The sequence below is a fragment of the Vitis riparia genome, chromosome 19, assembly GCF_004353265.1.
Source record: "Vitis riparia cultivar Riparia Gloire de Montpellier isolate 1030 chromosome 19, EGFV_Vit.rip_1.0, whole genome shotgun sequence".
Taxonomy (NCBI): Eukaryota; Viridiplantae; Streptophyta; class Magnoliopsida; order Vitales; family Vitaceae; genus Vitis; species Vitis riparia.
The window spans coordinates 23,727,454-23,750,639 of record NC_048449.1 but is presented as its reverse complement, the minus strand read 5'-3'; the positions used below and the strand labels follow the sequence as shown (position 1 = coordinate 23,750,639).

General features: G+C 35.2%; 4 protein-coding genes across 15 annotated transcripts; 3 read left to right on the top strand and 1 right to left on the bottom strand.

Annotated features, from left to right (window-relative positions):
- The first annotated feature begins 305 nt into the window (after window positions 1–305).
- Window positions 306–3,748, top strand: LOC117909611 (amino acid transporter AVT1I-like). Of its 6 annotated transcripts, none has more exons than XM_034823683.1 (6): window positions 306–509; window positions 1,628–1,729; window positions 1,957–2,023; window positions 2,162–2,319; window positions 2,402–3,009; window positions 3,144–3,748. In XM_034823683.1, exons 4-6 carry the CDS (start codon window positions 2,223–2,225, stop codon window positions 3,657–3,659), a joined length of 1,221 nt encoding a protein of 406 aa, XP_034679574.1. In that variant the 5' UTR covers window positions 306–509; window positions 1,628–1,729; window positions 1,957–2,023; window positions 2,162–2,222; the 3' UTR covers window positions 3,660–3,748. The 6 variants fall into 6 exon arrangements, with proteins under 6 accessions (XP_034679574.1, XP_034679571.1, XP_034679573.1 ...); XM_034823680.1 differs by having other exon boundaries at window positions 2,151–2,319; XM_034823682.1 differs by lacking the exon at window positions 1,628–1,729.
- Window positions 3,749–11,173: 7,425 nt separating this feature from the next.
- Window positions 11,174–13,521, top strand: LOC117908547 (amino acid transporter AVT1I-like). 7 transcript variants are annotated; one of them, XM_034822186.1, is made up of 6 exons: window positions 11,174–11,433; window positions 11,667–11,755; window positions 11,882–12,033; window positions 12,117–12,158; window positions 12,282–12,733; window positions 12,935–13,521. In XM_034822186.1, the coding sequence occupies exons 3-6, from the start codon at window positions 11,940–11,942 to the stop codon at window positions 13,445–13,447; spliced, it is 1,101 nt and encodes a 366-aa protein (XP_034678077.1). In that variant the 5' UTR covers window positions 11,174–11,433; window positions 11,667–11,755; window positions 11,882–11,939; the 3' UTR covers window positions 13,448–13,521. The 7 variants fall into 7 exon arrangements, with proteins under 7 accessions (XP_034678077.1, XP_034678080.1, XP_034678078.1 ...); XM_034822189.1 differs by having other exon boundaries at window positions 12,265–12,733; XM_034822187.1 differs by lacking the exon at window positions 12,117–12,158.
- Window positions 13,522–15,518: 1,997 nt separating this feature from the next.
- LOC117909534 (amino acid transporter AVT1I-like) lies at window positions 15,519–18,651 on the top strand. The gene is made up of 5 exons (XM_034823574.1): window positions 15,519–16,045; window positions 16,415–16,723; window positions 16,816–16,987; window positions 17,093–17,703; window positions 18,000–18,651. The coding sequence occupies exons 3-5, from the start codon at window positions 16,894–16,896 to the stop codon at window positions 18,510–18,512; spliced, it is 1,218 nt and encodes a 405-aa protein (XP_034679465.1). The 5' UTR covers window positions 15,519–16,045; window positions 16,415–16,723; window positions 16,816–16,893; the 3' UTR covers window positions 18,513–18,651.
- An 812-nt stretch (window positions 18,652–19,463) lies between these two features.
- On the bottom strand, window positions 19,464–20,378 carry LOC117909301. The gene has a single exon (XM_034823268.1). The coding sequence runs from the start codon at window positions 20,278–20,280 to the stop codon at window positions 19,672–19,674; it is 609 nt and encodes a 202-aa protein (XP_034679159.1). The 5' UTR covers window positions 20,281–20,378; the 3' UTR covers window positions 19,464–19,671.
- Between the last annotated feature and the right edge of the window lie 2,808 nt (window positions 20,379–23,186).

The window sequence follows — 23,186 nt, the reverse complement described above, 5'->3', positions numbered from 1 at the left end:
TCAATAACCCTACCTTAAACCTTTACAACGATTCCATGGATAGCTGATTAATACATATGTCTCTTTTCTACATATTTTTCGTACTTCAATTTTCTTTGGATCCTCAAGATAGTACAAGATCCCAAGTATTTTTGTCATGAACACTCGAAATTTTTATCGGTTTTTGTGTTGATTTAGCACATGTGATCGTTGGAGAGAATGGTAGTTGAGATGTGGAATGGTAGTCAATGATGATTGATAAACTTGGCAATGTTTGACTTAGTTCAAACTTATATCATATATATTTGCATGGGATACAGATGAATTGAATGAAGGGCAGGGCTCATGATTAACTACCTTTTTAGTTTTTCTTTCTGCTTCTTCTTCTTCTTCTGCTGCTGCTGCTGCTGCTTTGGTTCACCTCAAGAGTCTCTTTGCCCTTCTCTTCCAAATTAAACCTCAATCAAAAGCTTTAGTCCAAGCATATACTTCTTCTTCTTCTGAGGCTGCTCTCCTGTATTTGTAGCAAGGTAAGCTTCAAAGCTTGGTTTTTCTCCCTTCTTGTAGGTTCAATCTTACGTTTCTCACTGTCAAAAACATTCCATGGAAATTTGAATACATACCACTGTAAAACTCATGAAAAAACTAGACCCAATTTTTTTTTTTTTTTTTTTTTTTTTTTTTTTTTTTTTTGTGAACAAGGTTGTTTAGATTGAGCACTATGTTAATAGATCTCACTGTCTGATCCTTTTTGATTGATCTCCCTGATCTTTGCCCTATTCATCTTGTGGATCCTTTAGGGGGCCTATTTTCTAAAAAAGTTTTTGTTTTTAGAACAAACAACGGTTTTTTCAATATTTGGCAAGTTGTAGACTGGAACTAGCTTTTGAAAATTTATTCTAAACATAGAGTGGTTTGTTTGAATAAGTTTAAGGATTTTTCACATATTTTTTGTAGAGTGTTTTGAAAAATAATCTAAAAATAAGGAGAATAAGTTGGAAAATTTTGTACTATTTCATAAGTGTATAGTATCTCTAGCAAAAAAAAATAACTTTTATATTTGGGTTCTCAAAAAGAATTTTATTCCTACTAATTAAAGGCTGTCAAACAGAACCTAGCTAGCTAGTTTTTGAGAAATACAAAAATGGTAAATGAGGTGCAGAGCATAAAAGTTACAAGTAAAACAGACAAAAATGCTGACCATGGATTGTTTGGTATGGAAAGTGTCAAGGGACATGTTTTGCTCTTTTGTTTTCATTTTCCATGCAGAAAAGTAATTGATGTGAAAAAGAGAAAAAGTAGAGTAGCTTTAAGCTTATGATCTTTTCACAATATACATGGTACAATGAAAGGCTTAGTACACTTGGAGTAGAAGGCCTCTAGTATAAGTTTGTAACAGTTCAACTTTCGTTAATTTCCTTCCACTTAGGATTTGCCCTGATAGTTCTCTTCTTGATATGTATGGAAGTTGGCAAGTTTGAAGAAGAAAAAAAGGAGAGCCCTTCATTTAAACATTTTTTTTTTGCCTTGTATTTGGAGAGGAAAGTGTGTACACGAAAACAAATAATGGTTGCAATTATTAAGGTGGGTCCTAGGCCTTTATCCTAGCCATCAGAATCTGATCTTGACCCTTTTGTTGCCACTCCAGATGGCTGTTACTTCATACGGTAGACAGCATAAAGCTAGGATACATGTGGGACCCCTCAACGTCACAGTTTGAGAGCAGGATATATTATTGCTAGCTGATGAGGTGGGGTCTCATTCACGTGAATCCATAACTTGGAACCTACATCATTGTCATTTTTGTGTTGAGATGAACACTTTTTATATATGACAAGTGAATCAGTCAAAGAGGATCAGAAAATTGAATGTTTTATTTATCTTGAGATCTGCCAAAGGTTATTATAGAAGGATGGTGTTTCTTCAATCCCCATATTTATAGAAACCCATGAGTAATGGGGATCTTCATAATTGCAGCACAAGGTTGTTGGTCATGGCAATTCAAAGAATGATCAATTTTCATGTACCCCATCCATCTTTCAAGGTAAGAAAAGGCATTCCCATATCTTTTTTATTTTTTTTTATTTTTTTTATATATTTTTGTTTTGGGTTTGTACAACAAGTACTCCTCCATATTTCTATTTTTTCTTGCTTTTTGTCCATGGATATAGTTACCCTGCAGAGTTCATAACTAGCAGTGGAGACATGGGAAGTCTTGGTAGTTATTGAATCAAAAGAGAATAATGGCAAACAACGAGCTAAGGATCCCTCTGCAGACCCCAACGACTGGGTCATCGAGCTTCTTGAAGGCTTGCTTCAATGGCACAAATGCATTCCTAGGTGAAATTGAAGTTACTACTTCCCTTGTTGCTTGAGCACTTCATCTAAACATGTATCATATTCGCTTGTTTGAATCCCTCAGGAATTGGGCTTCTGACTGTTCCTTATGCTCTCTCAAGTGGGGGATGGCTGAGCTTGATCCTCTTCTTCTTGATCGCCATTATGACCTTCTACACCGGGATTTTACTAAAGCGGTGTATGGAGGCTGATCCATCCATTAGAAGCTACCTTGATATAGCAGAGCGAGCCTTTGGGATGAAGGGGAGGATCATAGTGATGATCATCATGAACTCTGAGCTCTACCTTGTTGCAATAGGGCTTTTGATACTGGAAGGGGACAACTTACATAAGCTATTTCCAAAGTTCATGATCAAGCTCGGGGAATTGACTGCGGATGGAAGACAGTCGTTCGTTTTGATCACTGCCCTCATCATTTTCCCGTCAATGTTGCTAACTGATTTGAGCATACTGTCCTATGTCTCGGCCACCGGTGTGTTTTCTTGCCTTATCATCCTCGTCTCCATTTTCTGCGTGGGTCTATTCAACGGCGTGGGGTTTCATGAAAAAGGAACACTTCTGAATGTCAAGAGCCTTCCTACTGGTGTTAGCTTGTATATCGTCTGCTTCGCGGGACATCCCGTTATCCCTTCCATATACACTTCAATGCGGAACACCTACCAGTTCAGTAAGGTAAACAACTGCAAACGATCAAAATTGTTCGATCATTGCATGATTGTTAGTACTTCAGAAATGATCAAGAAATAAATCACATGATCCTACTCAACTATAGTTTTATTTGGGTTACTTTGTTGATTGATTTGCAGGTTTTGTTGTTTAGTTTTGTCCTAACGACTTTCACCTACCTAGCAATGGCCATGGTGGGCTACCTTATGTATGGGGACAGAGTAGAATCACAAATAACTTTGAGCCTGCCAACCAGTAAAGTCTGCGCAGAGGTTGCAATATACACCACTTTACTTATTCCAATTACCCGATACGCATTGATGGTAACCCCAGTAGCGACTGCCATTGAAGGCGGGCTTTCAGAAAACTACAAGAATCAGAGAACTGTTAGATTACTCATAAGAGTAGGATTGCTGATTAGTACTGTTATTGTGGCCTATGTATTCCCATATTATGAGTCCCTAATGGCCATTGTTGGATCAATTTTTGTTGTTTCGGCTTCTTTTCTGCTCCCTTGCCTGTGCTACTTGAAGATTAATTCTGATTTGAGATGGGGTTGGAACTGTGAGCAGATGGGCATTGTGGGGATACTTGTATTTGGAACTCTTGCTGGGGTTTTAGGGACTTATTCATCGGTTTATGATCTTGTAACATGATCAGTATTGTTTCTCAAAACTGAATGTTAGTTTAAGTACTGCTAATACTTTGAAGATGAATGCCGAAAGCTTTTTGTGTTTTAAGTTCATTTAAGATATCAGCTTCTATGTATGGCCTTAATGTGCCATTGCTGAAGCATTCAGAATGTGGCTCTTATCTAATCATGAACAAGGAAGAACATGTTGATTTCATAAGGTTATATTAGTAGATTTTTACGAATATATCAATGAAAATTTTGACAAAAAAAGTTGACATAAATTGATCAAAACTCATAAAATGACAGGTAAAACTAAAAAATAAGGATAAAAAAGTAATAATATATAAATTGAAGTTGTTTTAAGAAAAAAAACTGATATATATACACAAACTGATAATATACCGAATTTAAAAACACGCTAAAACTAAAATGATAATGCATTGAATTTGTACATATGGATGAATAGGAAAAAAATGAAATGTACATAATTATTTTTATTTAAAATTATTGATGATTTTATTTATAAATTTATATTTATCCTGTATTTAATTACTACACAAAAAGATATAATAACATAATTAAAATTAATTAATTTATAATAATTTTATTTTAATTAATTTATAATATTTATGTGTGTGGTGGCGCATTTGTACCATGATAACATATTTGGTCCAGTGGTCGAGGCCATACATTTCAGACTTGTGGTTTTGTCGTTTGGGGTGTTCCTTTCATAGCTTTAAGAGGACGAATCCCATGAGGGAAAGGCAAAACCATCACAATTGATATGTCTGTTGGGCTTGATTATCATGATTGATACCTGGGCTAGGCTTTTGTCCATCTCCCAGGACCACTACTGAAATTAAGAATTTTGACATTAAATGAGAAGAACGATGTTGATGTGGGATCGAAAAAATAAGCGATGATGCCGAGCAACAATTAATCACAATTAAAGCTTGAAAATTAGATTCATATCTGTATATACTATAATGTGGAGTCTTTTGGGCACTGTAGGAAGCACTTTTAACTTAAAAAATCTTTTTTAAAGGAAAAATCAAGTATTTGACAAAAATTTAGGAAACATTTTTAAAATTTTAAAAAATAATTTGTTGTGGGTTTTAGAAAAACACTCAATATGTGATTTTTATAAAAGTACTTGCAGAGAAAACAATTTCATTAAAAACACTTTGGGTACAAATACCATTAAACGCACTCGTAATGAATGACTAGAAAATCTCCTATCACCCAAAAATTATATAATGTATTAGGAAAGAAGGATCTCAATATTGTATCTCCTAATATTTCCCCACAATCCTAGCTAGACTATTCATATAGTTTCCTTGTACAATATGTCAATATTGTATCTCCTTTATGGAGAATTGAGTACTTTTGATAATGTCCATTTATTTTGCTATTAAAACAATTGCATAACGCATGTACAATGATCCAATGAATACATGAAAATTTTCCACCAAAAACTTTACTTACATTTATCATGGAATCAGATCTTTGAATGTTCCAAGAGCGTACAATTGATCCTAGCTATCTCCTCTTTCTCTTTCCTCCTTCGCTGTCTTCTTCATGTTCTCAACCACCATGGGTAGCTTCAAATCAACCCAAAGCTCTCCCAATAGAATAACCAACATTCTATCTTCAAACAACCTTTTTTGTTATAGACATCTCCACCTAAATACCATTGAAATTCACTCTTACAAACTACTCTTCATGGTTGGTTCAATTTGATTCTATACTATTTGACCATGATCTCCTCAGGTTCATCAATGAAACCAATGCCTGTAGTCCAAATATAATTAGAAAAGGAGACAAAGAAGTTTCCAACTCAAGTTGGTTGCAATGGTAGCATCACTTGCATCATTGTTAGACCAAGTCGCATTGCTTATGACTCCTTCCAAGTCATCTTGTGAGGCATAGAATCGACTAAGAATCTTTAAGCCAACAAAAGCTACTCTCAAGTAATGGGATTGAAAGAAAAAATTACCTTAATCTCTCACAATTGACTTTGTTTTAGATTACCTCATGAATATTAGAAGTCTTGTAGATGAGTTGACCCTTATTGATGCTCTAGTCCTTAATGATAACCTTGTTATTCATACCTTTAATGCTAGTCATCGAATTCAAGGAGATCTTAACAATAATTCATGCAAGTAGGAATGGCAATGGGGCAAGTTTGGGACGGGTCACCCCTATCCCATTCCCGTCCCAAAATATATGGTTATTTTCCATCTTGTCTCAAACCCGGGGCGGGAAGGGGTATGCACTCCCATCCCCGTTTTGAAGTTGTAATTAAAATCCCATCCCCAGCCCGTCCCGACTCGGGTATGTGTATGCACTTTGTGTTGTCCAAAAAGATGGGAAAACAATGAGTTATAGATCTGTTGAAATGAGGAAAATAAATTAGCAAAAAAACCACACCTTGTTGCCACCAGATTACAGATCTGCTGTACGTTTGGACTCTCCAAATTTTTTTATTAAGCTGCAATTACAATGATCCCAATAAGAAGGATAATCCCAAATATCACCAACAAATCTTTCATCTTTTGCCTAGAAACTGACAAAGAAACACTCCAAACCAAACAAATCAACATTCGAAAAAAAACCCTAAAACGATTCTTATGGAGAAAATGGCAGTAGCGGAAACTGATGAGACTGCTAGTAGTTGTGAATATGAGATAAACAAGGATGAATCAAGAAGAGATGGAGGAAATGAGATTATTGAATGGATTTTTGGATGGATTATTTGATGGATTTTTGCACTGAGTACTCCAACTGTCCAAAACACACCATTTTTTAGCATTTTGACGAACACTTAAGTTGTTGATTGCAGATTAGGGATGAGTTTCAAGGATGAGAATGAGGATGGAAGGAATTTGCGGAAGCCATTTCTTCGCACTGGAAGCTGGTACAGAATGGGGTCGAGGCAATCTAGTATGATGGGGTCGTTTCAAGTGATTCGGGACAGCTTTGTCTCTGTCGTCGCTTGTGTTCTCATCAAGAACCCTAGCAATAGAGAGGAACGAGACCCTAAAATGAGAGAAGAAGACAAAAAATGAAGCAAATATTTATAGGTGGGGGGTAAACTTGTAATTTCATATTCGGGGTGGGGCGCGACATATTATTACTAAACCCGATTCCGCCTTGAACCCGATTTGGGTTTAAAAAAAAAACCTGAACCCGTCCCATCCTCGATTTCTATGTTCCCATACCCGTTCTAATAGGGGCGGGTGACCCGAAAAACCCCCGAAATTGCCATTCCTACATGCAAGGGACTCTATAATCTCATTTGAGGAACTCTATGAAAAACTCATTGAAGATGCGTCCTTCCATAAAAGAGAAGACAATTGTTCTAACAAATCCTCCTTTATCATCAATAGCTTTATCATCAATAGCACACGTCTCAACAAGAACAAAAATATGCAACAACAAGCAAAGAAAGGTGTCAACAACTCAAACAATTACAACTAATATTTCCAAAACAATGGGTACAAAAGTGGTTGTAACAACACTAATCAAAATGAAAATAATTACAACATCATATATTGATTTTGTGAGAAACATGGCCATTCAACTCACCAATGCTACTTGGCATAGGAAATGCCACAATATGGCTCACTGTCTACTAACCATGTCGTCACTAACTCCTATCCTTCCTCAAATTAGATCATGGACTCAGAAAGATCCCACCATCTAACATAGGACCTGAATAAGCTCTTCTTACACCAACCTAATGAAAGGCTTGATGACATTGTCATTAGTGGTGGTACAAGACTTAATATTTCTTACATTGACTCCTTCACCTTTCTATTTCTACTACATTTTTTGCCCTCAAATCTCTTGTGTGATCCTTCTATTCAACATAATTAATTAAGTTTTAGTTTCTCAAATTTGTTTTAATAAAACTTCTATTGAATTTTTCTTTCTTTTTATTTTATTTTATTACGAAGGATATCATTATGAGGGCATTTCTCGCTTGAGGTTAGAGCAAAAATAATGTATATGAATTTCCAAGCTGGTGTGATATTGCGTTGGTAACCAAACAAGCACTCATAGGTGTGAATGTTAGGATAAAACCCTTAAAAACATGCTATAGTGTCATAAACTTTTGGATTTTATTATATATTAATAAAATTCTAGTCTACTTTTATCTATTTTATTTCCACGCATTATATTTTATAAGCTCTCCAACTTGCATTTGTTCCATTGTATATGACTTGGGTGTATTAGAAGTTATATGAAATATTCAAGTCATAAGTTCCTTACAAGTGGATGACTTGTTCATAGTCAATTTGTGGGCTTAGGTAATCCATTAGAAAGTATAGTGTACTATTTCTTAATTGAAATGATAACTAGTCTTGACCATTAGGATTAGTTTCTTATGAAGAGTGCACTAGTGTGTATAGTTACACATTAGACATAACCTATGATGAATTATGACATAAAACTATTAAATTGTTATGACTTCACCAAGCCGCATCATTGTGTTATCCCTCAACTTTGAGAAAATACTAAACTTATGTTAAAATTAATAATGATTTTGACTTACGAAAGATATCGTAAATTGGTCATATATTTCTTATGGATTGTGTCATTGTTGATGAACTCTCCAAAATAATTCTTCATTCTCTTCCTCTTTTACTAACTCATCCTCACAACCTTTTACCTTAGGAAGCTATCCTCATATGATATTGTCGGTCATTGATCTTAACTCGGAAAACTCCACTCACTGCACGTTGCTCTCACCTTTTATTAACAACATGCCTCAAAGGTATGATCCTATCCCTCTAGTCTCTCTATGCATCATTCTCTTTAACTAGGAATGACAACGGGGCGGATTCGGGACGGGTCGCCCCCATCCCAACCCCGCCCCGTTTATTAAAAACAATTCTCATCCTCGTCCCGCCCCACCTCGTTTAGTTTTTTTTTTTAATTTAATTTAATTTTAAAATTTACTTTTAAAATTTTTAATTACATTAAAATAAATATATTTTATAAATAATAAAATTATTATATTTTATTAATTTTTTATTATTATCTATATATTAAAAATAGTAAAATAAAATTTTAAATTAAATTACTTTTAAAATTTAAATTAAATTTATTTTTAAAATTAATTTTATATGTAAACGGAGTGGGGCGGGATGAGACAATACCCAAACCTGCCTCGGGTTAAAAAAAAAAATCTCATACCCGTCCCAAACCTGATTATTAAATTTAAACCCCGTCCCATTAGGGACGGGTACCCGAAAAAACCCGCCCCGTTGCCATCCCTATCTTTAACCTATCCATGCCCACCAAATGAACACTCGTTTATAAAACCAAAATTTTAACCCAAGCACTTGTATCATGCTACTAAACACCCGTTGCCTACACAATCTTTGAATCTCCCTGTACTAGTCAAACTTTAAGTGGAGAGAAGCCATAACTAATGAAATTAATGCCATCATTACATATCGTACATGAGAATTGGTTCCTCATAGTCTTTGACAAAACATCACAGGGATGCAAGTGGGTCTATAGGCACAAACTAGTTGCTAAGAGCTTCCACCAAAAGGCTAGGCATAAACAACCTGACACATTCAACCTGGTGGTTAAACCTACAACCATTCACCAACTTCTAACTGTTGCTCTCAGTCGGTGGTTACAAATTCATCAATAGATGTTAGCAATGCATTTTTGAATGGTCGTATTCATTCACCTACTTGTCACAACCACACAAACTTCATTGATGACACCAGGCCCACTAATATATGCCACACTACATAAAACCCTTTATGGCCTCAACTAAGCCCCACAGGCATGGTACAATGAGTTCAAAGATTTCGTCATTTCCTTTGGCTTCACCAATTGTAAATTTCTACATAATTTCAGTGGCATTACAATATACTTTCTTGTGCATGTAAATGACTTTATTGTCATGGGAAACTCTGATACTGTTATTTGAGAATTCATTCAGGCTCTTGCCTTTAAATTCTCTAACAATGACCTTAGCGATCACTTCTTCTTAGGCAGTGAGGTTGTTCCATCATCACAAAAGTTATCACAAAAGTAAGCCTTTTGTTGATGCTACTTTGTATTAAAGCATTGTAAGTGCCATGGAATATTTATCATTGATGTGTTTGGATGTGACTTATTTTGTCAATAAGCACGCTCAATACATGCATTCTCCCACACATTCCCATTAAACAATTGCCAAAAGACTTCTTCGATATCTCTAGCACACATTCATTATGATCTTACACTCTGCTGTTATCATCCTCTCACAATTATTGTCTACTCCAATGTTGCTTGGGTAGGAAATCGGGATGACTTTACACCAATATCGGCTTGTGTTAGTTGTCTTGGTGCTACAATTTCTAGGTGTTCTAAAAAGCAAAGAACAGTGGCTCGGTCTTCCATGGAAACTGAGTATTGGGCCATTGCTTCCATTGTTGCCAAATTAACATGGATTGATTCTCAATCTTCTATTTCCAAATGAAACATGTTTCCTTTAACTATCATTTTGTTAGGGACAAAATTGTTGTCATGACATGCTAACTGTTTCCTACGTTTTCTCACACAATCAACCAGTTGATGTCTTTACAAAGTCGTTATCTAAGCAACATTTTTCATCTTTATGGCTCAAGATTGATTTATCTAATGGATCCGCCATCTCATGAGGGCATACTAGGAAAGAAGAATCTCATCAACAATCTTTTGTTGAATCTCCTTTTTGGAGAATTGACTTTGGTTCATTTCAATTTATTTTGTTGTACAATTGATTGTATAAAACATGTACAATGATTCAATGAATATGTGAAAATTTTCAACCAAAAACTTTGCAAGCATATATAAATGTTAGGGGTTAGAGGCAAGCTATGGACAAATGAAGCTGGACTGTCAACTGTATTTGTTTACATTCTATTTTCTGCTTTATCTCATTTCAAGCATTGCACAAATTGTGATGAGGTATCTTATGTATGCAATGGTAGCTAGTCTAAAACAAGAAGGCAATAATTCCTCCTAAATCACTTCTTCTATTTTCATTTTTTCGGTTTTTTTTCCATCATTTCCTTTTCCTTTCCTTTATATGCATGCTGGAAATTAATTGACCAACCTCTTGGTATTTTTAGTTTAATGAAGTGATAATTATAGAGAAGTCTCATAACAAAATAGTGTATGAAACTAATGACATCAACAAATAAGTTAATTATAGCCAGACAAAGAGGTCTTAGCTAGGAACCAAACTATGATAACTTGTCTCAAAAGAATAAATATTGGGAAATAATTCAATAATGCATATCAAACTAGTACTTAACATGTTTTGAATTACTAACCTCATAAGTTGTCAGAATGAAATTATGACAGAATAACTCCAATGATAAAAAATGTCAGTGGTCCTCCTACCCAAATTTATTTCCATGTACCAGAGTAGGAGAAAATGATAAGAAGCATTTAGTATTCAGCAGTCCTTGAGTACGATACTCAAACATCAATTCAATGTTTTTATATATACATGGATCTGCCTTCTCTTTTTACAATTTCTTCTTTAATTTGAGTCCAAAATTTCAGAGGTTTCTGTAACAAACCATATACCATGATTTCTGAACAATGGGAACATCTCTCATAATGGACTTGCAAGGGAAAAACAACTTTTTCAGTATTTTACGCATGACCTCTGCGTTGTCCTTCTCAAAGCGCCACAAAATCTTCGGTCGAGTGCACATCTTCTTCTTCTTCTGCTGATGCTACTCGGGTTTATAGCTTATTGTAAGCATGTTGAGACTGCCCTTTTATCTTACTAGGTAAGTATGCCTTGATGATTAACTCTTGTGGATTCACTGTGTGAGGATATTCACTCAATTCTAACAGTGGAGTTGATTAGATTTTGTGAACCATGCATTTTAAACTTACATCTAGCTGGTATATATCAGTTATAATGTTGAATATGTATAAATCCATTTATCAATGATAGGTTTTAGGAGAAACCCACTTTAATTTGTCCTCAAAATCTTTTGGATTTCAACATGCTTTGCAGGTAATCCCATCTTCAAGAGGTACAGCAACAGCTGGTTGATTTTCATAGGAAATTAGACAAAGATGTTTACTAATGCTCCTTCCTTCAAGGTAAGAAGTTAAGCCAATCTGGTTTTTTTTTCCTCTTCTTTTCTGATGGTCCGTATAGCAGCTTCTTGTGCTGTGTATTCATTTATATTTTCCCCTTATCTCCCTCTTTTACTTGCATGAGAGAAGTTATTTATGGAGAGTTCATAAGAAGTGAAGATACAGATACTAAACTGAATACAAAACAATGGCAAACAATGAGCTAAGGATCCCACTGGCACGGACCACTGGATCATCAAGTTTCATTAATGCTTGCTTCAATGGCATAAATGCATTCCTTGGTAAACTCAGAAAAAAAATGGCTATCTCTATTCTTTCTTTTGGTTTATGGACACATAATTGTTTGCACATTTTCATTTCACAGGAATTAGTTATCTAACAGTCCCTTATGCCCTCTCAACTGGAGGTTGGTTGAGTTTGATGCTGTTTTCCTTAGTTGCAATTATGACCTTTTACACTGGAATTTTACTAAAACGATGCATGGAAGCCGCTGATCATCCATCTATTACTAGCTACCTTGATATTGCAGGGCATGCATTTGGTACAAAAGGAAGAATCACAGTCATGATCATTATGAATTTGGAAATGTATCTTGTTGCTGTCGGGCTTTTGATACTGGAGGTTGACAACTTGCGTAAGCTATTTCCAGAATTCATGATCAACCTTGGGGAATTAACAGTAGATGGAAGACAGTCATTTGCTATAATCACATTCCTAATAATCTTGCCAACAATATTTTTAACCGACTTGAGCATTCTCTCCTATATCTCTGCCACTGGATTTTTTTCATGCCTTGTCATCCTTGTCTCCATTTTTTGTGTCGGTGCATTCAATGGTGTTGGCTTTCATGCGAAGGGATCGATACTGTTAAATGTGGACCGCCTACCTATTACAGTTAGCTTGTATATTGTTTCCTTTGGTGGACATCCGGTCATCCCTCCAATATATGTATCAATGCGAGACCGCTACCAGTTCAGTAAGGTAGAAAATTACAACATTATTCACATTACTTTCTCTCTTGTTGGCCAGAGACTATCTGCAATTTTCTTAATAAATACTCCATGGATTGATCTCCATCATAACAAATAATCAACTTTGATTGGAAGGTCTTAGTGTGTTCATTTTTCAAAACCGGCTTCTAAAACTAACTACTTCTTTGCTGTTTCATTCATGGATTTGCAGGTCTTACTATTCAGTTTTGTTCTTGCAACACTCACCTACATGTCAATGGCCATAGTAGGATATCTAATGTATGGAGACAGGGTTGAATCAGAAATAACTTTGAATCTACCAACAGGTAAAGTTAGTGCAAGAATCGCAATTTATACGACTTTAGTTATTCCAATCGCCAGATATGCATTGGTAGTAACCCCAATTGCAACTGCCATTGAAGGCGGGATTTCAGAAAATTACAAGAATAAGAGAGCTGTTAGATTATTTATAAGAGTAGCATTGCTGTTTAGCACAGCTATTGTGGCATATTATTTTCCCTATTACGAGTCCCTGATGGCAATTGTTGGATCAATTTTTGTCGTTTCGGCTTCTTTTCTGCTCCCATGCTTGTGTTACTTGAAGATTTCTGATCTCAATTGGGGTTGGAACTGTGAGCAGATAGGCATTTGGGGGATAATTCTATTTGGAACATTTGCTGGGGTTTTAGGGACTTATTCATCTATTTCTGAACTTGTAAGATAATGCTTGATCAGTGCTTGAAGACACTCTAATTCGCGAACTAGAGTACTTGGTATATGCATATTGTCCTTTCATCATATCTCCTTTATCATCCCCTATTCATGCTGCAAAATGGAGTTTTAGTAAACCGATTTCGAAAACAATTTTTTATTTTAAAAAAAAAGCCAGAAAACACGTTTGTGAAATAGAAAACATTTTTTTCTGCTCTTCAAAATAAAAAACATAATATTTTTAAAGAAAATCTTTTAATTGTTTTTATTCATTTTCAATTGTACAAAAAATGGAAGAATGATTTTTGAAAACCGTACTCAAAAACTATTTTTTAGAATTATTTCGAAAATATTTCTCAAACGGAGGCTTAAAAAAACAAGAGTGCTGAGCGTATAGCCTAGAATGGTCTTATGCAGCTCCATATACCACCTCAATTTTGACATGGTCCTCTTGCAAGTGAGATCAACAAATAAAAGGAATAAACCCCATAAAGAAAATAGAACAAAAAATTTGATAGGTTAACAATCAGTTGACCCAAAAGATTGTAGATGACAAGTCCTATATTTCCATCTGCCCTTCCTCACACTGCTCTTTATACCAATATTCTTTTTTTTTTTTTTTTTTTAATTCTCTGACAGATGATATTCTCATTTTTGGCTTGACCTTGAACTACCCCTCTTAATGGAATCAGAAAGGAACTCACGCACCATTAGCTAGACTGGAAATTAAGAATGGCAGATAGCATGCAAGGCAGCTGAAAATGTTGAGGGAGATGATAAGATAGCTTGGTAATATGTGTCCCAAGAACTTAATATCCAGATGAACCATGCATTTTAAATGATGATAAGATTAATAATGAATATAAAAGAAGGTGTCTCTTCTATATTTAAAAAGCCATGCACTTTCTAATGACCAACATGCATGTTGAAAAGTCCTAGTAAAAGATGGCCTTAAGATAATGAAAAAAATAATCACATGTTCATAATCAATTAAGGACTTTCCAGAATTTCTGGATCATGCCCACTTCTTCATATTTATTGCTATTGACACTTTGTAATCAAAGAAAATAGAGCAACCATTTCATCAAAAGGCCATTGTTTATAGAGAGGATAATCCCACCTTAATTTTTCCTCTAAATCCCTTGGATTTCAACAAACTTTGCAGGTATGCTATGCTAAACTCAGAAAAATTGCTTCCTCTACTCTTTCCATTCTTCCTCATTTCTTTGATCAGTTTATAAACACAATTATTTCACATGTTTTAATTTCACGGGAATTAGTTATTGCATGAGCTTTTCCATGGGAAGTTCTACAAAAACCATGTATGGAAGCAGCTTATCATCAATATGATAATGTTTCGGTAGCTTCTTATTTTTTTTGTTTTGTCTCAAAGTTGAAGTTAAAGCTAAAGTTACAATGTTTAAAAGATAATATTGATATTATAAAATTTTTTATTAAATATAAAATAACTTCTTATATAATTCAAATATTTTTTTTGAAATATAGAGCTTCTACAATAACCAAGAGTTTGTTAAATATATATATATATTTTAAAATAGTTTTTGAAAATTGTTTTTTGATATTTTGTAAAATAAAAATCTGTTTGGAAATCTAAAATGTTTTTAATCTTATTTTTAATATTTTTAAAAAATAATTTTTATACTTGGTGTTTTATTTTTAATCATTCTACATGTTTGTATAATTATTTTTTAAGCAATCCTTAAAAAATAAGTGAAAACAATGGAAAACAATTAAAAGATGTCGTCTAAAAATACTCTATTTTTTATTCTTAAAAATAAAAAATAAAAAATAATTTTTAATTGTCAAATGTGTTTTCTTAGCTTTTTATTATGAACAACAAAAATTTGTTCATGAAAGCAGTTGTCAAACAGATGTTAATATTTTATAGTTTCCATATTAAGTTATTTGTTATGTTATAAGCTCTTTGAATTAAATTAACCAAGTATAAAATTATTTTTTTGAGGCTTAAAAAAAATGCTTTGAACTTCTTTGAAGTTGATCCAAATAGTACTTAAGTTACCTTGATATTGCAAGACATGCATTTGATAATTAAGAAAGGAAAAATCATAGTCATGATTATTATGAATTTTCCAAATGGAACTTGGTGCAATAGGGCTTTTGACAATAGAAGGTGACAACTTGCAACATCAACCTTTGGGATTTAACAGTAGATGGAAGCCAGTCATTTATTACACTAACAATTTTGCCCTTGATGTTCTCAACTAACTTTGGTATACTGTCCCATATGTCTGCCACCAGAATTTTTTCCCCTTTTTTTTTGCTTCAATTTGTAAGACTAGCTACTGGACTGCCACCCAAGTTACAGACTCTACAGCTCCTTAGGTTCTCATCAGCCATGTATTTTGATTCTTGTATTCCACTGTCAAAAGCTAGGTACAGGTACGTATATTTATGATGTTGAATCTCGGTGTGTCTCCATTCTCTATATTGAACTCCAAATAATGTGAAAAGTCACTTTAGAAGAACCCCACTGTAATTTTTCCTCAAAATCTTTTGGATTCACATGCTTTGCAGGTAAGTAATATCTGATCTCACAGCAATCTAGGGAAAGATGCCAGTTTCTTCATAGGTAAGAAATCAAGCAAATCCCCCAGCCCCAGCTCCACCCACTCCCCTCTCTTTTTATATATTTCTTTTCCATTTATACGGTGCATATGACACTTCTTGTGCTTCCCATTCATTTGTATTTTCTGCTTATCTCTCTCTCTTGTACATGCATGTGTAAATTAAGTATCCATCAAGTAGACACGAAGATACAAACTATATAGTTAAGTGTGCTACTAATTCAAATATAGAATTTACCCAACCACATCTCCTTCCTTCTGTTTTTCCCTTTTATATGGTACATACAACAACTTCTTGGGCTTCCCATTCATTTGTATTTTCTGCTTATGTCTCTCTCTCTTGTCCATGCATGTGTATGGTATCCATCAAGTAGACATGAGGATACAGACGATGTAGTTAGACATGAAGATACAAACGATACAGTTAAGTGTGCTACTAAATGAACTATGGAATAGTGGCAAAGAATGTGCTAAGGATCCCATTGGCTTAAGTCAACAAGTGCTCAAGGAAATAAAGGAGTGCTGAGGAAAATGGTTGTATGTTTGTCTTAAGCTATGTTTAGTTCGGGAAAGCTTGTGGGAAAATGAGGTGCAGATAATCGAAATGTTCACCAGGTGCAGCACCAGGTCAATTTTCATAGCAATTTAGAGAAAAGATAAATGTCTATCCGACTTCTTTCAAGGTAAGAAGTAAAGACAATCCCGTTGCTTCTGATCATTCATTCATATTTTCCAGTTCTGTCCTAATTTCTTGTCCATGCATCCATATATTTAGTTATCCATGCAGAGACAGTTCATAGAAGTGGAGATGGGAATCTGTTGATTAAATGCAATATTAAATCAAAAGAAGACAATGGCGAATAACGAGCTAAGGATCCCTCTGATTCGAACTCCTGGCTCATCAAGTTTCATGAAAGCTAGTTTTAATGGCACAAATGCATTCCTGGGTAAGCTTAAGAACATGGTCACTTCTTTCTCCATTTTTTCCTGTTTCTTCTATTCCTTCATAAGTAATAGATAAGGGTTTTTGTTGCCTGTTTTGACATTCACAGGAATTGGTTTTCTAACAATCCCTTATGCCCTCTCAAGTGGAGGTTGGTTGAGTTTGGTGCTCTTCTTCTCAATTGCAGCTATGACCTTTTACACCGGGCTTTTAATAGTGCGTTGTATGGAAGTTGATCCATCTATTTTAAGTTATTATGATATTGCAGAGCGTGCATTTGGTATGAAAGGAAGAATGATGGTCATGTTTATGATGAATGCAGAGATGTACCTTATTGCAACAGGGTTTTTGATATTAGAAGGTGACAACTTACAAAAGCTTTTTCCAGAGTTCATGATCAAACTTGGGGCATTGACACTAGATGGAAAACAGTCATTCGTTATAATCACAGGACTACTACTTTCACCATTAATGTTGTTAACTGACTTGAGTATGCTCTCCTATATCTCGGCCACTGGAGTATTCTCTTGCCTTGTCATTGTCGTCTCCATCTTTTGTGTTGGTGCATTCGACGGTGTTGGTTTTCATGCAAAAGGAAGTGTTCTGTTAAATCTCGATACTCTTCCTACAGCAGTTGGCTTATATATTGTTTCATTTGGTGGACACCCAGTCATCCCTTCAATATACATGTCTATGCGAGATTCCTGCCAGTTCAGTAAGGTTGAAACTTTAACATCATTCATTTTACTTACATCTTATGAAAAAACTATTTCTCCGTGGTTGCCTAGAGATTGTCATGTGATCGATTTTCTTATTTAGTCTGTGTAGTAATCTCCATAGAAACAGTTATAAACTGCTTAAAAATATTATTTGCAATTGACATTGCCGAAAGCCTGAAACTGATACATAGAGGCAGTTGCTGCCTGCTTTTTCTTGGTTCACAGTCAACTTATACAGCAAGGTCTTAAGAATAGACATCTAAAACTGTTGGTCTTTTGTGTTTATTAAATCTGCAGGTCTTGGTGTTTAGTTTTGTTCTGGCAACTCTCAACTACATGACAATAGCGATATTGGGCTATCTTATGTATGGAGATGGTGTTGAATCAGAAATTACTTTGAATCTACCAACGAGTAAAGTTAGTGGAAGAGTTGCAATATATACAACTTTACTTATTCCAGTTACTAGATATTCCTTGTTGGTAGCCCCAATTGCAACTGCCATTGAAGGTGGACTATCAGAAAAGTACAAGAATCAGAAACCGGTGAGATTGCTCATAAGAGTAGCATTGCTGATCAGTACTGTTATTGTGGCCTATGTCTTCCCATATTACGAGACCTTGATGGCCATTGTTGGGTCAGTTTTTGTTGTTTCGGCTTCTTTTCTGCTCCCATGCTTGTGCTACTTGAAGATTTCTGATCTCAATTGGAATTGGAACTGTGAGCAGATGGGCATTGTTGGGATAATTGTATTTGGAATTTTGGCTGGGGTTTTGGGGACTTACTCATCTATTTCTGAACTTCTAACATAATGCTTGAGAGGGAGAGTACAGCTTTTGTCTTGAGAAGGAGAAGTCATAACTTTGAAGTTTTGAACTTAGTGTTTGTAGCTTTGATTCAAACTGTAGCCAAGTTCAAATAGCCTGGTGATTGATTACTGAATTGACCTCACTAAAGGCATTTTATGGTAGTCACTTATTAAGTAAGCTATGTTTGGTCAGAAAGAAATAATAACAAAAATATGAATTAAAAAATTCCTTTCTTTTACATTCTTGCACTAATATTTGGCAGGAAAACTTCCACCCATGAAACAGGGCTGATCACGTACGAAATAATAGAAAAATGAGACAACATACATCTCAAAATCCAAATTTGTTTTAGAATTCTATGAGCTGTAGCTCATAGAATTCTGAAACAAATTTGCAGCAGAACAGAATGTTCTGCATTTTCTTCCAATCCAAACACCAAATTTCCTGGGCAGAACAGAATTCTCTAGATGGGGTTCCACTTCTATGAGTTACCAGGAGCAGAACAGAATGCTCTGCCTTATACCACTTCCGCATTATACCATGTCCGGCCAATAAAATACAATGGAGCTGTTGGATTACAATTATCCATCCCACTGGTGCTCCATTTCAGAGCTAGATTCAGTTGGCTCATGATATCCCAAATTCTTAGCTAACAAAACATAAAATCAAACAAAAACTCAAAGAACTAACCAGGATCCCAGATTTATTTGGTGATTCTGGATGTATATTCCACAAATTACATAAGCAGAACAGATTCCAAACACATTTCCTACACCCAAAAACAAAAAATATTCAAATTTTGAAGAGGAAGAAAACTGCTAATCACACAAAATATTCCTAAATAGCCCAATAAGAAGAAATATTAGAAATCTAATACTATGGCGTTTACAGATCAAACTGAAATGCTCCGAATATCCAAATTTTCTAGCTAATAAAACACAAATTCAGACAAAATTTAGGGGAAATAGTAAATTAAAAATCCAATTTTATTCCGTGATTCTCCATATGGGTTCCCCAAATTACAAAAGCAGAACAGTATATTCTGCATTTTCTTCCCCACCCAAACACCAATTTTCCTGCAATTTAATGGTAGAAACAAAGAATCTTCTGCCAACCCCAAAACAAAAAGTATTCTGATGATGAAGGGAAGAAAAAAAAAACCCTAATTACATAAAATCACCCTTACAAGACCCAGAACCAGGCAAGACACAGTGAAGAAGAAAAAGGTCACAAAGTCCCTCGCCGACCATTTCCGCACTGCCTTCGCCTCCACCCGCAAGCTCTTAGCCCTCCGGAGCGCGTCCACCTCCTTTAACAGATCGAATTCGACCCCCTTTTTCTTCAACTCCTCGACACACTTCCCCAGTAGCTTCCCATCCTCTTTCTCCCTCTCCAGTAGCTTCTCCATGTGGCTTTCGACATCAGTCTTGTACCGAACAGCCCAAATGAGGCCTAGAGAGCAGAGAAGAGAGCAGAGAGATGGGATCCAGGACCTATGGCAAGCACTACCATTTGGGTTTGAGGATGAATTGTTGAAGAGGAGGATGAGGAGAGTGGAGTGGAAGATGAAGAAGAAGCAGTAGAGTTGTGTGATCTCTCTTCGAACTCCATCGATTTGGGTCTCCTTGAGGGAGATGCGGTTGAGGATGAGCTCTTCTTCTTTGAGCCACTGCTTCAGGAGGAGCCTGTGGGTTGGGGTTTCTGCGATCTGGTGAAGTGGGTGCACGGATTTGGCGTCCATGATTAGTGGGTTTGTACTCTGATCAGCCATCGATTTGCCGAGAAAAGAGAGAGATAGTGAGGAGGAGGGAGAGAGGGGTCTTCTGGAAGGTTGGAGATATGGGGCTTTTGACTTGTGCAACGGTCGAATTTGTACGATTCGAAAATATTCAGCTTCAACGGCTAGAGGTTTCAAATTGAACGTGTGAAATGACGAAAGGGTCCCTCTCATATGAAGATAGATACGCTGGTAAGCTCCAACGGTCATCTCGTTTATGAACAAATGAAAAACACTTGATATCCACCGTTGACTACGGTAAGATGCACTCCAACCGTTGGTTGGGTCACGGACTTACGGATTCGGGTTGCCGAGCCCGTAACCCAAGCCCAAATTCTGATTAAGATGCACTAATTTGCACCTGTATCTGAAATGTAGATTAAAAAATAAAAATAATTAAGTACAATTTAAATACATTGCTAATTTTCTTAATTAAAAAAAGAAGAAGAAAATTTAGGGGTTTTCCGAATAGGGTTTTAATTTTTATAAATATCAAATATGTTTAATTGTTCAATTATTTTTCTTACCATTTTCTACTTTTTAAAATTATTATTCTTATTTTTTATTTTTACATACTAGTATTTTTTGTTCAATAAAAAGAAAAATAAGATGTGAGTTACTCATTGATAATAAATTTTCAGTTTAAAATAAGTTTACAATATTTGGAAATCAAAACATTAATTTTGATAATTTTATTTTTTAATTTTGATTGTTAAATGTTGTAAATAAGTTTTAAAAGATGAGTTTCGGAATTACTTTTAAAATTAAAATTTTAAAATCATAAATCAAACAAAAATACAACCAAACATGCCTTAATTTGAGATATGGACATACATTTTGTGCCAATGAAATATAAATATTTGGACATAAATGATAACAATAAAGTTCTCTTTGCTCTAATATATAAAATAACAATAAATAAATAAAAACATCTCGATAAATCAATTTGCAATAAACTTATTCCTAATAAGGTGATGGATCCCCACAATAGTCTCGTTACTCATCAAGCTTGTTGTTTATTATATCTAACTTAATCTTTTAGACTATTATATAGATATGATCAATTTGTTATGATAAAAAATATTTTTTTACGATTTCCTATTGATGTTTACAATCATCATTTTTCACCTTTTTCTCATTTGCTTCATAATGGTAATTATAAAATTGTTATTAGTAGGGTGATGAATCGATACAATACCCTCAATATTCGTAAGAGCTTGTTAAGGTACCTTAATCCACGCAATAGTCTTATTACTTATAAGAGTTTGTTAGAGTGCCCGGGTCCCTATTGGTTAGGCCACATGTTGGGATGTGTAATAGAGATGTATGGTTGCAGGTTCAATTCCTATTCACTTTGAGGTTAGGATACACATAGAGAGTCCAAAGAGCTTCGTTATGGAAGGTTGTGTGAAACCAAAGTTTGGTTAATCTTGATTTTGATGATAACAAAACAAAGTTTAGAACTAATGACAATATTTCAAGTGTAATTAGGCAAGACGATTTCCAAAGTGGCAATCACAAAGACAAATCAAGTCAAGGAGAAATCATGAAGAAAAAGACCACCTCAAAGAGAAGTGTTTTTCAAAATCCAAGCTTCATAAGATCTCTTTATAAGGTTGTTGGTGCACTAGGATTTTCATACATTACATTCTTTACTTATTCACCAAAATTATCCAAGAGTTATTTTGTTTTAAATATTTTAAGAATTTGATGATTTCATATTTTTCAACTAAAACTTTGTGTTAAATGTTTTTCAAACTTGTTTTAAAAGGTTTTAAGTTGAAAAAGTTAATTGTTGAGCCAAAAAACGGCTCAACTGATTGAACCGGATGAGGAATAGGTCGATCGCAAGCTCAACCAGTCAAGGTTCGGGTCGACCCCCAACTCAACCGGTCGAGGTCCGGGTCGACCCACAACTCAACCGTTCGAAGCCCGGGTAGAGCCCCACCTCAACCGTTCGAGGGTGTAAAAAACTTTTTCTTTCTTCTAGAACGGTTGTTCAACCGGTTAAGGTTGAAGCTCAACTGGTTAAGGTCTGGTCGAGGTCTGGTTGAGGTCTGGTCAAGGTCCGATTGAGGCCCAATGGTCACCTGTCAAGCATTTAATGCTAACTGCTAATCAACCGGTCGACCACTAGCCCGACCGGTCGAACCCCCAAACGGCTAGTTTGGTTTTTCTCTTCTATAAAAAGACTTCAATCTTCATTGTTTAATAAGCTTAACCTTCCCAAATCTTTCTTGATTATATTTGAGCCTTGGAAGAGTGTTTTTGAGTGCACCATTGTTCTAAAACTTGCATATCCTTAGTGCACCTTTCAATCATAGTTTTCTTGTAACATTTGAATTTAAAATTCTTGTGATAGGATTTTTGAGAGATCATTTTATTTGTAAATCCTTGAGAGGAAGTTGTTCAAGAGTAGGATATCTCTTGAGAAGTGTAAAGGGTGCTTGGAGCCAAAATTCTAAGAGGGTGAATTGGAACCATAATCCAATTGTATTGCTTGAAGGCTTGGTTTGGAACCTTGAATTAGTGGAACCTCAAGCTCGAGATTGAAGCTAGAGGAGAGTGGATGTAGGCCGAGTTGCGCCGAACCACTATAAACTCTTGTGTTTGCATTCTCTCTTCCTTACTCTTTAATTTATATGCAATTGTATTTATATTGCTTATTATATATTTACATATAATTGTCTCTTCATTCACATAGTTTAAATTTGCGAAAAGAGACCATCACCCTATTCACCCCTCCTCCCCTCTAGGGTGATTACCATAGGTTGGATTAGCCTAATATTCCTAACAACTTGTATTGATTTATAAAAAAAAAACAAAAAAATTCCCATTACCCACAAGTTGTATTGTCGGTTGTATCTAACTTGATCTTTTGGACTAATATAAACTTCTAA